The 16474-nt window shown below is 38.0% G+C and overlaps 1 protein-coding gene and 1 pseudogene across 1 annotated transcript; both read right to left on the reverse strand.

Moving 5' to 3' along the window:
* Nucleotides 1–604: 604 nt before the first annotated feature.
* On the reverse strand, nt 605–1587 carry LOC119537405 (annotated as a pseudogene).
* Nucleotides 1588–12099: 10512 nt separating this feature from the next.
* On the reverse strand, nt 12100–13077 carry LOC119537755 (olfactory receptor 143-like). Its single transcript, XM_037840304.1, has one exon. It carries the CDS (start codon nt 13051–13053, stop codon nt 12100–12102), a length of 954 nt encoding a protein of 317 aa, XP_037696232.1. The 5' UTR covers nt 13054–13077.
* Between the last annotated feature and the right edge of the window lie 3397 nt (nt 13078–16474).

Below are 16474 nucleotides of genomic sequence, written 5' to 3' on the forward strand. Positions count from 1 at the left end.
GTATAATTCCATTTATATGAAATCCCAGAGTAGGCATTAGTAGTTATCAGGAGCAGGGGAGAGTGGTAAAGGGAAAAGACTCTAATGGGACCTGGTTACTTACTGGAGTGAGGAGATTTTTCTGTAATTATATAGCGTTGATGATAGCACAACTTTGTGATTCTAGTAAAAACCATGTATTTTATACTTAAATATTGTGACTCCTGCTGCCAATGCCACTAACAATATTGACAAGAATGAGAATGTTTCTATAGCATTTGACTCCTCTGTGTTTAGATGAGCAGGATATAAGTTTAACTATCCCAGGTGACTTATGGAATGCACCATATTTGTTCAGGTGAGGGATACACAAGGAGACAGAAAGAGTATAAAACAATAAAGAAAAAAGTCAATGCAGAGGTTCCTTTTATAAATATGCTATAAATTATTTAGCAAACTTGGGAGAGGTACAGGTGATAAGGCAGCAAAGCACAAGACAAGATTAGGTATAAGGGAAATAAGACAAATACATTAATCCACACTGAATAAAACAATGTATACAATCAAAATGGACAAAACCTCTTCATGGAAAACATCAATAAGAAGTTGAGGTACTTGCATTTGTTTACATTTTCATTGCTCTGAATAAGAATATGTTTGTCTTCTGGATTTTGATCCAGGCTTTCCTCAGGGCAACTGTGACATCCTTGTTCCTCAAGCTGTAGATCAGGGGACTGAGCATGGGCCCCACATTAGTACAGAAAATAGAAGAAACTTTCCCCTGTTCCATAGATCCAGGAGAAGATACTTACAGATACATGAAAGCTCCTGACCCCCCCCCCCCAAAAAAAATAGAAACAACAGTGATGTGAGAACTACAGATGCTGAAGGCTTTTGATCTTCCTTGAGTGGATTGGATGTGAAGAATGCTAATCAGGATGAAAATGTAAGAAATTAGGATGGTAAGACTGGGTATGGTGATATTAATCCAAACCACAATGAGAACTACCACCTCACTGACATAGGTGCTAGTGCAAGAGAGTTGGAGGAGAGGGAGAATGTCACACAGGTAATGGTTGATGATGTTATCCCTGCAGAAGGTCAGTCTGAGCATGCACCCTGTGTGGGCAGAGGCTCCAGCAAATCCCTTCACATATACAGCAAGCACCAGCTCAGAACAGACCTGAGAGGACATGGTGACCTTATACAGCAATGGGTTACAGATGGCCACACAGTGATCATAGGCCATCGAGGTCAACATATAGCACTCAGAGATGACAAAGAAGAGAAAGAAAAACAGCTGTGTCATGCATCCCACATAGGAGATGATATTCTTCTTTGACACAAGGTTCATCAGCATTTTGGGGTGAAAATGGAAGAGTAAAAGAGATCAATAAAGAATCAATTGAAGAAGAAATAATACACGGGGGTGTGAAGGCAGGAATTCAGTCCAATTAGAGTTATCAAGCCAGGGATGCCTCCCATGGTGACAATGCAGATCATCAGAAACAGGTAAAAGAAGCATTGCTGGACTTCTGGGCGATCTGTTAATCAAGCAAGAATAAATTCATTCATTAAGGAGTCATTTCTGGGTAGCATTCTCATCATCAGAAATCTGTGAGGACTGCAGAAAATGAAGTTAATGGATAACCCAGCCCTGTCCTGACAAACTCTCACTATAAGAACAGGACACAGACTGGCAGAATTCAAATTCTCATTTGCGTCACTGGATCTGAATGTGCTGCGACATTTCTCCCTCTCATTCATCTGCCCCTTTGCTGCCTACTCCTTACTCAGGTCTCCCTTGCTACAGCTGACACCTCAGCTCCCATGTGATGATGATCCATGAGGATAATGTTTCACTAGGGCAGAGACCCTACTAACATTCTGCTTACTGTAAGGGCATCATCATCATGGTCTAACTACTAGATACTTAACTACGAGAACACTGGTTGTAGAAAATTGGAACCAAGAATTGAGGTGACCTTTAATAGGAGAGCCCCAAATTTATAAGCATTCATAAACCCCAGTGTTTCTATACATTCTCCTCCTGTGTTCCATCCCAGCTGGACAGAGAATTAAGGAAGGAAAATGTGCTTTCCCAAGATTTTGTAGTGCTCGAGAGCAGGAAAAAAATATATAATTAGTCTGAGGACTGGTTATATTATTGGTTAAGTTTGTGAAAATTTATCATGCTGCCTGCTTATGATACATAAACTCTCATGTATATATACCAGGTCAACATATTTTTTTAATACAGAGACACATCTCTTCTCACTCCTCTGATGCTTCTATGTTCTGAGTGAGTCACTTATATTTCTACAGCTGTTTGCTACAAGACTGAGTGCAAAGCAAACATGGAGACGATAAAATGCAGGCAGTAAAGTAAGAGCTCCCTATCTCTGAGTTTCTTGGCATTTGATATATTTTCTCATTTTTCAACAACATGGAGAGTATGAGGGAAAAATAAAACCTAAATTAACTCATCCTCTTTCCATTGAAAGACCTCAGAGCTGACTCTATGTGTATTTCATCTCCACTGTCCTGGAGGAAGAACTAGCTATGGAGATATCAAAGGAGAACAAATATAGTAACAGAATCTTCTACTCCCTTTAATGCTAAAAGGGTTTAACAGCAGATCTCACAATGAGAATGTTCCAGGAGTACTTCCAATTTCTAGCCACAAATTTGCCAAGAGGGTATGTGTAGGGCAACCTAGAGCCACCATGCCACAGAGCACATGGCCTTCACCTCGTGCTTGTAATTCCTTTAGGCTTGATTAGAAATCAAGGTATAAGTCTCTCCTAGGACCTTCCCATCATGATGAGACCTGCAGAGAAAAAACTGTGTCTGTGTTTATGCCCTAATTCATGATGGTAAATGTTAACTTCCAATCAGGGACAATATAATCCAAAAAGAATAGGATAAAGGAGTCTCTGTGTCCCATATGAAGATGCAAATGTAATTACTGTCAAGAGAATTTTAATAACAGAAACAGTTAACCTTAATGGAAACTTTGGACTGTAGTTAACAGTATAATTGTAATAGTACTGTTTCCTAAATGGCAACAAAGGTACCAAACTAATACAAAGTATTAATAAAAGGAAAAACTGCATGTAAGTGGAGGTATATTGGAACTCTTCATGACCTTCTGTAAACCCACAACTTCTCTAATAAAAAATATATTTTTAAAAAGGCAAAGATTGTCAGAATAAATAACAATATATCCTTCTCTAAGTGATGTGAATTAAGTTGAAAGACAAAGGAAAGTAAATTAATGGAAAATGATATACCATACAAACAGTAAAGAACAGAAGGCTGGAGTGGGGTTATATTAGTATTATATAAAGTAAACTTCAAAACAAAGAGTATTATCAGATACAAATAAGGACATTTACTACTGATAAACTTGCCAGAAATAAAAACAAAATCTCCGGGTAATAGCATACTTTAATGTTGAAAGGCTGAATTCTTTCATCCTATCATCTGGAAGACAACAAGGAAGTCTGCTCTTACCACCGTTATCAACAACATACTGGAAATACCAGTCAGTGAAATAGCGCAAGAAAAGGAAATAAAAGAATCTAGATCATAAGCAAATAAAAAAACCGTTCCTCCTTGTAGATGTTATAATTGACTACACAGAAAGCCCCAAGAAATTCACAAAAAAACAATTAAAAACCTCCCAGGACTAACAAGCAAGTTCAGCAAAATGATGATATACAAAATCAACAAGCAAGAATCAATTATATGTTGATTTTATTGCAGGAGTTTGGAGATTATAGAATTTAATTTAAAGTTTGAGTAACTTTCACTTCTTCACAGAAAAATACAGTTCTATAAAAATATATACATAAAAATGTTAATTTTATTGAAGGAGTTTGGGGATTACAGAATTTAAAGTTTAAGTAACTTTCTCTTCTTGATTGCAAAATACAGTTCAATTAAAAAAAAACCCATACACATAAAAATCAATTATATTTCTATATACTAGCAAAAAGGTGGAAACTGAAATTGAAAGAACACTACATTACATTTACAAAGTGTTTAAGTATAAATCTATCTTTAAAAAACATGAACAGTATCTGTATGCTCAAAAGTATACACCCATGTGAAAGAAATTAAAGATAAAAATAAATGATGATATATACTATGATATAGATTGGAGGATTCTATATCTCAATATAGTAAATATATCCATTCTTCCCAAATCGATCTATGATTTAATATACTTCCTATCAAAATCAAAGGCATATTTTCTGTAGGTATTGACAAGATTATTCTAAAATAGATTTGGAAAGATAAGAGAATGAGAATAGCCAAAAATTTTGAAAAAGAAGAATAAAGTGGACAAAATTAGTCTACCAAATTTCAACACTTCTATAGAGCTACAATAATCAAGACTGTTTGGTACTGGCAAACAGACAAACACTTACATCATTAGAACAGACTAGAGAACCCAGCCAGAGGCCCCAAATATCCCCAACTCATTTCTGACAAGTTTTCAAAAGCAATTCAATGGAGGAAAAACAGACTCTTCTACCAATGGAGCTAGAGGAGTAAGACATCCATAGGCAAAAAATAAAAGAATTTCTACATAAATCTCACACCGTACACAAAAATTAACTCAAAATGGATCACAGACTTAATTGTAAAATGTAAAATATTAATCATTTAGGAAAAAAAACAGAAAAAATCACAACCTAATACTGGGTATTCTTAGACCTGATATAAAAAGAATGATCAATTAAAAACTAATAAATTGGACTTCTTTAAAATTAAAAACATCTTCTCTTCACAAGACACAACTAAGAAAATGATAGTCAAGGCATAAAGTGAGAATATATTTCCAAATTATAAATCTGATGAAGAACTCATATGGAGTAAATATAAAGAACTCTTAGAACTTAAGAAGATAACTAACCCAATTGGGAACAGGCAAAATATTTAAATTAGACATTTCACAAAATCTCTAGTAAGGTTAATAAAAGATGCTCAATATCATTAGTACTTAGAGATATATAAGTTAAAACAAAACTAGATACCCACTAGAATGAATACAACTTAAAAACAGACAATATCAAGTATTGAGGAAGTTATGGAGAAATTCATTCTCATATATTACTGATGGGAATATAAACCATAGACACTCTTTGGAAAACATATTGGCAGTTCTTTAAAAGTTAAAACTCCCCACATAACCCAGCAATTCCACTCCTATTACTCTATCCAAGAGAAATGAAACCATATGTCCACAAAAAGAAATGTTCATAGCATAATTATTCATAATAGCCAAACCTGGACACAGTCCAAAATGTGCACCAACTGATGAATGAATTAAAAAAAAAATGTGACTAGCTATTAAATGGCAAAATGTTAGGCAATAAAAGGGAATGAACTACTAATACAAGCTATAACATAGAATAAACTCAAAAACATGTGGGATGAAAGACACAAGAAGCCAAAGATGATGCTGCTTATCAGAATTTCTTCCTCTTCCATTACTGAAATTCTTTCCTGAATTTGTTTTACAGTCAAACATAGCTGCAGTCAGACTCTGCCACAAATGGAGCATGCGCAGACACAGACGCATGGCATCCCTGCCCTTGCACGGAGCCCTGAGACACCAGGAACAAAAATCATCTTCCTTCAAACCAAGATTATGGGTATAAAGAATTGTCAGATGCTAAGTGGAAGGGGTACCTGAAAAAGAAGATAACCTGGGGTGACATCATCAACATGGCAATGTAAATAGCTGGGAAAACTTCTCCCAAGATATTTACCAAGAAAGGAGATAACTTGCCTTGCTCAGAACTCTGGAGGAGGGTATGGATGGGACAAGGACACTACAGATGCCAAACTGAAGAAGAAGAGAGATATAAGGTAGGAGAACTCTGTTCAGGGAGAGTGGGTCCTCTCCCCTCCCACCCACTTGGACTTGTGAATCACAGAAGGCACACAGAATCAACAATTAGGATTACTTTCTCCTCCCACTGGGGACACAGATTAAAAAATCGCTGACAGCAATGAGAAATATGCTCATCATTTGGAAGTCAGGGGGATAAGGGAGAACATTTCAAGGCCCAGAGCAGTGAGGGACAAAGAGTCTGAGAAAACGTGGGCAGAGACTGTTTTCAGCACTGAGTCTGAAAGCCCTTCCCCACCCTTGAGGAACATAGTAGCAGGTGGCCTGAAACGTGCCTGGTGGACAGCTGAAAACTATGATAGCTGGGGGAATCCTATGCCACAGAGAAAGTGGGGGACAGAGCCCCACACTGAGTCAGATTTTACCTAGCAAAGTGAGACTGCAGGAAACCTGCAGCTTCAGCCATGCCCAGTCAGACAGGGGCACTGGGAGGTAATTCAGCACCACCCATGCAGACTCAGCTGGGCTGCAAGAGATAATTGAGCACCAGCCAGCCAGACTCAGGTGGCTAAGTAATGTAGCCCCACTTGGCCAGATTCACCTGGGCCTCAAGAGGTAATTCAAGCCCACCCAGATGGACTTAGCCAGGCTACAACAGGTAATTCAGCCCCACCAAGCCAGATACAGCTGAGCTCCAAGAAGTAATTCAGCCTAACCTGGTCAGACACAGCCTCAGACCCAGAAGGCAAACATCTGAGGACAACAAAGTCACCAAACAGAACATTAGTTGTCATTCTGCACAGAATGTAAAGTGCAAGGGAGATTTATGATTTCTCAGAACCTCTGTAGACCTTATCCCAGGCACAATGGAACAGGTCAAAACCCCAGCCAGGGAAACTGACCCCTGTTCCAGCTGAGAAATATGGATGATACAAGAAACCCAGAGCTTGTTGACAAAAAAAAAAAAAAACACTAGGAGCCAGCAGACTTGTTTTACCCACCTGAAGAGAACTTGCTGTGGTGCCCAGCCTACCCTCCAAGGCACGCTGCTATGGGTGCCGGTTATAGGTGGATACATGGGACAGAGTGTATCTGACAACTGGTGAGTGAGAGAGATACAGAGACAGTGCAAGAAACAGAACAAAAAGAGCTGAAAAATTCAGATCAGTAAATTAGAAGCTATTTTATAGTTCTAAAGTAAGTTGAACTGCATACCAAAGAACAGAGAACAAAGCCAACCAATAAGAAAATCCAATGTAAAAGAGCAAAAAAGACTTCCTGAATAAATTAATCAAGGAAAACAATGCCTAGACATGAACAAAAATTACAAGTCACACCAGGACAAACAAAGATATGGCCCAGTCAAAGGGAAAAACTAACACTTCAAATGAGATATGTGAATTGAAACAACAAATTAAAGATGTTCAAGCAAACATCCTAAATCAATTAAAAAGTCTAATCAATGACCTGAGGAAAGATATGGCAAAATATGGCAAAAGAGATGAAGGATATAAAGAAGACATTGGGCAAACATAAGGAGGAAATCAAAAGTTTGAAAAAACAAATGGCAGAATTTCTGAGAATGAAAGGCAAAATAGGAGAGATGAAAAATACAATGGAGACTTACAACACTAGATTTGAAGAGGTAGAAGAAAGGATTAGTGAACTACAGGACAGATATTCTGAAATCCTACACAAAAAGGAACAGATACAGAAAAGAATGAAATATGAGCAAGGTCTCAGGGAAGTGAATAACAGCATGGAGTATATGAAAAGAAATGTAATGCTTGTCCCAGAAGGAGATGAGAAGGGACAGGGGGCAGAAAGAATAATGGAGGAAATAATCACTGAAAATTTCCCATCTCTTATGAAAGACATGGAATTACAGATACAAGAAGCACAGTGTACCCCAAGCAGAATAAACCTGAATAGACCTACTCCAAGACTCTTACTAATCAGACTGTCAAATGTCAAAGATAAAGAGAGAATCCTGAAAGCAGCAAGAGAAAAGTGACACATCACATACATGGGAAGCTCAATAAGATAATTTTCAGATTTCTCAGCAGAAACCATGGAGGTGAGAAAGCAATGGTATGATAAATCAAAGACACTGAAAGAGAAAAACTGCCAACCAAAAATTCTATATCCAGCAAAACTGTTCTTCAAAAATAAGGGAGAATTTAAAATATTTTCAGACAAACACACACTGAGAAAGTTTGTGGAAAAAGAGACCTCCTATACAAGAAATACTAAATGGAGTGCTACAAGCTGATAGAAAAGAAAAGAGAAAGAGGTTTGGGGAAGAGTATACAAATTAAGAATATCAAGAAAGATAAAAGGAAAGAGAGGAAAAAATTAAGCTGTGACACATAAAATCCAAAAGACAAAATGGTAGTAGAAACTACTGCCTTTACAGTAATAACATTGAATGTTAATGGTTTACACTTTCATAGAAAAAGAAACAGGCATATACTGACAATTCAGCCTATCTAATTGGTGGTAGAGGTGGTGACAGCAGCAGCAGTTGCCCCTGCCTCTCTACCATCTCCACCCTGATTCACTTCCCAGCTGGCTGCATTGTCAAGGAGGGGACAGTAGTTTGTAGATGCCCACTATTGCCTTGTAGAAGATACCACATTGAGTGAACAAAGATTGAAGTTTTATTGATGCCTCTGAAAAGTGTATGGAATGGTGCTACAGTTATAATCACAAAGGATTTCACATTATGAGGTGAATGGGAGTGGAATACTGGCCAAAAATATATTTTGTATTCTCTGCATCATATTTGCTCCCAGTTGTGGCACAGTCTCACTATGTCAGGAAACTTCATGCGAAAAAAATGACGCAATTAATGGGCAAATAAGATTAGATTTTTCCACCAATTTCTAAGCCTGATCAAGATAATATCTTGCTGTCAACCTAATGAAGAAGTCAAAGTAAAGATATGACTATATTCAAGACGAACTTGAAGATTATATCCAAGTGGAGAAAGCTAAAGACGTAGAGCCAAAGATTTGTTGAAGAAAGATGAGAGGACTATTCAGAAACCTATGGGTACAAAGAATAGATTAACACCAGACCGAGATGCAGAATGTTTGAAACTGCCCAGACTTACCAAATTTCATCAAAAAGTTAGCACTTTTATTTGTGTATGTTATGTTCTACAATTAAAAATATGACTAAAAAAAAGAGAAAGAGATTGAAGAAATCATCTGGGCACTTAGTTCCAGAAGCATAAGACTAAAGTTGAAGAATTCTGAAATTTCCATACTAGAGTTTTTTTTTTTTTCCTTTTTTTTTTTTTTTTGAAACTGCTTCTTTGGTATTTCTTATTTAGGATCTTCTCAATATATCACGTGATGCTGAAACTGCTAGACTCACTAAATTAGGTAAGAAAAGGTAAATCCATGATGCAGTCTGTTGAGTGAGAAATTAAAGTTAACAGAAATTAAAGATATGCAGTGAATTTTTAAATCCCCCTGCTAACTCCACAACTGCTTGTGCAATGAAAAAAGAGACACTAGACTCTTCTCTGGCATCCTTACACCAATGCTGGCTACCCATCTTAACATGATTCTGACGGCAGACAATAAAGCTTGAAATCAGAGTTAGGATGTATCAAGAGCTGGTGAGCCTAACTGTGTTTCTCTCTCAGAACTACACCAAAGGAGGAGAAACAGAAAGAGGCTCTGTCAGTGCTTTATGTGACCATCCATTCAATTTCCATCCCTTCTCCACATCTACATTAGCCTTGTTTGAATGCATACCTTTCCTTTGCTCAAACTTGGTATAGGTTGAAATTTTTGAACTGATCAAAAGCATCAAAACACTGTTTTAAAATGTGTTTTGTGTATTTAAACAATGGTTGCTCAAGAGTTCTTGACATTATACCCACAATACTTTCACATACACCAAATATAAGAAATATTGAATGCAAAAGTAATATAGTTCAAGATCATCTTGAAAACCAACCAAAAACTGACAACAAATGAAATCATATTTCAATAATGTACAAACTCTTTTCTTTTGTTGACAAATTAAATGTTTAAACAATATGGAACTAAATTTCACTTTTCAATTTCAAATATTTCAAGATAACAAAGAATCCCTAATTTGCAAACACCTTGTACATTATCAGAGCACTCACACTGAACGTAGCTAAAGATGCCAATAAAAGGACACAATAGCTGGAAACCGGGAGAAGTACCTGGAATGGGGAGACTGAGATTGGGGCTTCTGCCTGGAGCAGGGACCACCAGGATCCCCAGCCTGGCCCCCATCACTAAGTCTGCAGCACCTGAGGCTGCACACTGTGCTCCTGGGGCCCCTCAGCAGCCCCATGGGCACTTGTTCACAATGGGTGGTGCCCTCCTCTGTGTTTGGCTGTGGAATGGGACAGTGAGTGCATTGTTGACTGATTGTTCTTCATGACTTCCTAATGCACTGTGTGCTGTCTTATCAGAGCCCCTCTCATCTTGACCTCCCAGAAGCCCTTTTATGGACTACAATCTTCCAGACCATATGGCTAGAACTCTCACAGTATCTGGCCCAAACTGATTGGCTTAGAAACAAAGTATAAATAGTGTTACACTTTTACGTAAAAAAAACCTTTATATTCCCTTTACATGTGTTAATAGACAGATGAATGGGAAGCAATTTTTCTAGTTTAAAATGTTTATGGCACATCTATGATATAAAAAGAAGATAAAAAGATGTATAAGACTATATCCATGACTAAGAAATTCACCAATTTACAGATACAAAACTTCAAAACATTCCATACTGCTATATAAGCATATATTCTAACATGTTTGTATCTAGTTTTCTTATTACATTAACTCCAAAAAAGCAAAGTTTGAATTTAAACAATTTTCATTATAAAAATTATAAAATGTGGCTTTAACTAAAAAAATTAAAGTGACTAGATTTTTTAGGTCATTACAAGAATATAAGTTCAAACTTTGAAATAAACTTGTTGACTTCCCAGAATCAAGCTAGGCTGTTGCTTACTCGAAATCCACCAGGGAGTGCTCATGAATATGATAACAGTCCTCAGATCACAAGCGAGCCATGTACGCATTTCACATGACATTTTCAGTTAAGGACACTGATGATCTATGCCTTATTTTATGTCTTTCTTGAAATGTGAAATTTTGAAATATGTGTTTTAGAGCAAGATCCAAACCAATTTTAAGCTATTTCACCAGGCAATTTAATAGGCAGGGACCAAAGAAGGACAGAAGTAATTATGCATTCAGATTCTGCTGGAGGAAATATGACAATGAAAAAATTTTATAAAACATGTAAATATCTCATGCTTTGCTCCCAGATTAATAATTTTAATCAGATTTAAGTAATGTTTTTAACAGGCATTATTATATTTTAAGGCAATTTTAAACACCAAAGTTTTCAAACTTTTCAAAACTCATCATATCTCTAATGAACATAGAATTTACAGACATACAGTATTTAACTGTGTCCCCTGAAATACATACCCTCTGAGGGGCACTGTTCCCTAGTCACAATGAAACTAGGGGTGGGCAGTTAATTTTGCGTATCATACAAAACAAGAAGGTATTTGGATCTCTATTTTATACAATTTTTAATTATCATTAATAACTCTAATATTTCATTTCAACAAAATATAAAATAATAACATAATGTAAAACGGGCTTTTAAAAGTCCATACACTCCAAACTCCTTGGTCACCTGATCACAGGAAATGATCACTATTATAAATTAGACTGGCATTTAATCTAACTTTGAGATTGAACCTGTTTGATACCCTATGAAATCTAATCTCTCTGGGACATGTGTATATTTCCAGTTTGAGAATCCCATCTCTGCTACAGTCACTTTGCTGAGGGCATCGTTTCCATAATGACCCCACTTTCAGGCTCATTTTAAAACAACTCTCCAGAATCTCTCTCCCTTCCTTCACAATATCCTTTCTTTCCTTTCATTCCTTCACTGGGTTCTGCAACATTAGCTGTGTGACCTTGATCAAGACACAATACCATTTCCTTAACTATAGAAAAGGATGGGGAGACTTGTCTTTCAGCAGTACCTGTAAAGAATATGACACACTTATGAATCATAATTAACTTTTTTCCAAGAAACAAAATGGATAAATAAAATGTGCAGATTGAAAGAATAAATAGTTACACTGAAAAGTAAGAAAAGATGTTAGAAAATTCACCCAAGACTTTAAAAGTAAAGAAGAGAAGAAAAAGACACAGCAATGGAGGCAGAGATTAAGGCAGCACCACTGGTTCTGCTCTGTTGATCCTTTTCAGGGCTTTCTTCAGAGCAAGTCTGACATCCTTGTTCCTCAGGCTGTAGATGAGGGGGTTCAGCATGGGCACCACATTGGTATAAAGCACTGAGAAGAACTTCTCCTGTCCCAAAGACCCAGCAGATGATGGCTTGACATAAGTGAGCAGCCCAGATCCATAGAAAAGGCCAACAGTAATTAAGTGGGAGCCACAGGTGCTGAAAGCCTTGGACCAGCCTTTTGCTGATGACATGTGAAAGACACTGAAAAGAATCAGAGTATAAGACATACAGATAATAAGACTAGATAAAATGAGAACTGTGCCCACAAAAATGGAAACCAGGAGCTCATTGGCATAGGTGCTGCTGCAGGAGAGCTGGAGCAGGGGAAAGACATCACACATGTAGTGTGCAATGATGTTGAAATCACAAAATGTCAGCCTGATCATGCACCCTGTGTGAGCCATTGCACCAGCAAACCCCATCACGTACGAAGCAGATATCAGCACAGAACACACATGACGGGACATGGTGATGGTGTACAGGAGGGGCTTACAGATGGCCACATAGCGATCATAGGCCATGGCTGTCAATACATAGCACTCAGAGCTGATAAAGAAGCAGAAGAAAAATAGCTGAGCCATGCATCCTGCAAAGGAGATGATGTTTCTTTCTGAATTAAAGCTCATGAGCATTTTAGGGGTAAAGACAGATGAATAGCAGAGATCAATGAAGGACAGATTCAAGAGGAAAAAGTACATGGGGGTGTGAAGGTGGGAAGTCAGGCAAATAAGCTGAATTAAAATTAAATTCCCCACCACAGTGACCACATAGCTCATCAAGAACAGAAAAAACAGGGGCAGCTGGAGCTCAGGTTGGTCTGTTAATCCCATAAGGATAAACTCAGCCACTATAGAGACATTTTCCACAGCCATTCACTTCCCTGGCATGAGCCGTAGGAGCAGGGGTGGAGGTGACATTACCAAGGTACTCTCAGGCTTTGTCTGCAGATGGAGTTCTTGATCTGCTGGTTTACAAGATGAAGGTTGTCTGAAGACACTCAGCAAGGTATCCAGGAGACTGACATCCTGAGGAGATTCCCCAGGCCTGAGAGTCCAGATCGTCCTTCCCTCTTGTCTCTCTCCTGCTCAGCTTGTGTGTCACTGTGCAGAGGAGAGTTCTGAGAGAACTCCTAAAGCCTCAGCGTTTCCTCACTCTGACTTGGGCTTCTCCCAACCTCACATCAAGTGCTTCCCCCCAAATCCTTGAGCAATGAAGTTGTGGGTTCAGAAGGGAATTATAAGTCAGGGATGATTCCTTTGCTTGGAGACCTCACTGACAGTGGGCCTTGAGGGTCCTTCATCTTGACTACACTGGGGGCAGGGGAAATTCTGTAATGATGAAGGATGCACTACCTGTCAGCATCGGCCTCAATCTTCAACAGGTTAGAAGAGATATTCTGGGGAAAAAGCCATGATTTCTCCTTGAGAATTTGCACAGAAGGTCCTCTTCACTTGCAAAGAGGAAAACAAGATCCTTATATAAGCCTCACAATCAGCTGGCTTCAATGGGAATGAAATTCAGCTTCAGCTTCTGTACCTCCAGGGAAATTGATGAGAAATGCAGAGAATTATCCTCTCCTACATGATTTCCACATAGGTGGATGAGCCTCTGGAGGATAGAAATTACTCAGCCTTTGTTTACATCCTGTATCTTAGACTACTATTGGTGCCTCTGGGACTCAGTGTTCTACTCAGCTTCTATTTCACATTAAGAATTCCTAACCCCCAGTGAAAAGGATCATTGGCCCCTTTTGCCTCCTCTATCATCTGCGTCATAAGCACAGCTCTTAAAGAAGACATTTCAAGGCATACTGACTTCTCATTTCTAGTACTTTCCTACAAGTCACAGGGTTCCATGGACAAAATGTTAGATCATTACCTTATCGCTAACGGATTTCAACTCAATAAAGTGATGCAATGAAGTTGTTAAAAGAGTGGACCCTCAAGGCAGTTTAATGCACACTTCTCCACTTCCTGTGAGTTTTTAAACAAGCTATGAAACTCCTCTGAAACTTTTATCCTCATCTATAAAATCAGCATTTAAAAAAAGGGCTATCTCATAGGGTTATGGCATGGATTAAATGAGCTGATTCACAAAGTATTTGGACCATGCCAGGTACATGAAAACAGCCTGATGAGTGCTAGCACCCCTTACCTCTCTCCACTTCCACATTCACGTATGTATAGAGAGAGATTCTGAACTGGGACACTAAGTGCTTTTGAATATGAAAATTCTTTGTTCTGGTATGCTCTCTAGATTACATGATGCATAATATCCTTGGTCTCTATACATTAGGTAGATACCAGTAGAAACAACTGAACCACCATGCACAATTCTGATAATCAAAATTTCTGGACCTTAGGCACAGATATTTTTAAATGTCTCCTGGGAGTCAAAATTGTTAAAGTTCGAGACATTGTAGTCCATAAGTAGAACATGGACCTCTGTCCTGCCTCTTGGACGACTCAAATTTATGTCTTACAGATGCCTCAAATTCACATGTCTCATACTGATTTGAGCCTTGTTTTTATGATTTGCAGCATGGCTCCATCTATGATCATCATTGTCTAAGTTCTTTGCACTATCATTCAGGCTACTAATCCACAAGTTAAGATATCATCCTATTCTCCTCCTCCTCATTCACCATCTTCATCAAGTCTCCAAGTATTGGATTATCGGAGAATCTATTTTCTTTAAATCCTCCTTTAAAATTTCATTTGTCATTGGGCCAAAGGCTAGAGGTCAAAACTGACTGTGTTTTAAAACTTCTACTTCCATGTGAGATCAAGAGAAGAGATGTTAATCTGGTGAAGAATCTATAATTTCAAGACAATATGACTTCTACAGTCAGTTTGTTCAAACACCATAATTACATGGAACTTTGAATAGGAAGTGAGATATGGTAGGTTTGTATACGATAGAGTGAAACAGCAACACATTCCAAAGTAATTTGGGCAGAGAATAAAAATAGATACACAGGGCACCCCTGAGGAGCTGGCGGGGGGGGGGGAGATGTGGAAGTGTTGGACTTCCTGACCTGGATTGCTGCTGATGTTCTCACAAACATTGAGTACTGACATTTTGTTATGCTAAGACCTCTATCTTGGGACTTGCCCTTATGAAGCTCATTACTGCAAAGGAGAGACTAAACCTGCTTATATTTGTGCCTAAGAGACTTTTCCTGAGAACCTCTTTGTTGCTCAGATGTGGTCCTCTCTCTCTCTAGCTAAGCTAACTTGGCAGGTAAACTCACTGCCCTCCACCCTACATCATATAGTTATGCTTTCCCTGGGGTGTAAATCTCCCAGGCAACACAGGATATGACTCCCGGGGATAAATCTGGACCTGTCATCGTGGGATTGAGAACATCTTCTTGAACAAAAGGGGGATGCAAAATGAAACGAAATACTTTCACTTGCTGAGAGATTTCAAATAGAATCAAGAGGTCACTCTGGTGGATGTTCTTATGTACAATTTAGATAATCATTTATAGGGTTTAATGTATTGGAATAGCTGGAAGTAAATACCTGAAACTATCAAATTCCAACCCAGTAGCCTTGACTCTTGAAGATGATTATAAAACAATGTAGATTACAAGGGGTGACAGTGTAAGAGTGAAAACCATGTAGATCACACTCCCTTTATCCAGTGTATGGATAGATAAGTAGAAAAATGGGGAAAAAAGCTAAATGAAAAATAGGGTGGGATGGCGGGGGCTATGATTTGGGTGATCTTTTATACTTTTATTTTTTATTCCTATGCTTATTCTTTCTGATGTAAGGAAAATGTTCAAAAATAGATTGCGATGATGAATGCATACTATAAGATGGTACAATGAAAAGTTGTTTGTACACCATGGATGACTGTATTGTATGTGACTATATCTCAATAAAACTGAATTTAATTTTTTTTAAAAAAATTCATTTCTCAGATTTTGGAAGCCAGAATTTTTTTTGAGCTTCATTTCACCTTCCATTTTTCTATTCATTACCCTCTTCCCAGAAGATAATCTCAATTTTCTCTTCCAGGACTTTTATTGATTCAAGAGTACAGTTTTGTCCCTTTATGAAACAGCATTGTCTGTTTCCTTAAAATTGTATTTATATGATCAGGTTTGTTTATTTATTGTTAGAGGTTCTCTCTAGTGTCTCAGCAGAATTGCTCACACATTGACTTTCAGGTTGAGAGATCAAACAGCTGCTTGGCCTCTCCATAAGCGTGCCTGTAAATTGTGAGATTCACTAAGATCATGAACTTTAAGTGGTAATGCCATTAGGATTCATCATGGGCTCG

Source organism: Choloepus didactylus, chromosome 6 (genome assembly GCF_015220235.1).
Source record: "Choloepus didactylus isolate mChoDid1 chromosome 6, mChoDid1.pri, whole genome shotgun sequence".
Lineage (NCBI taxonomy): Eukaryota > Metazoa > Chordata > Mammalia > Pilosa > Megalonychidae > Choloepus > Choloepus didactylus.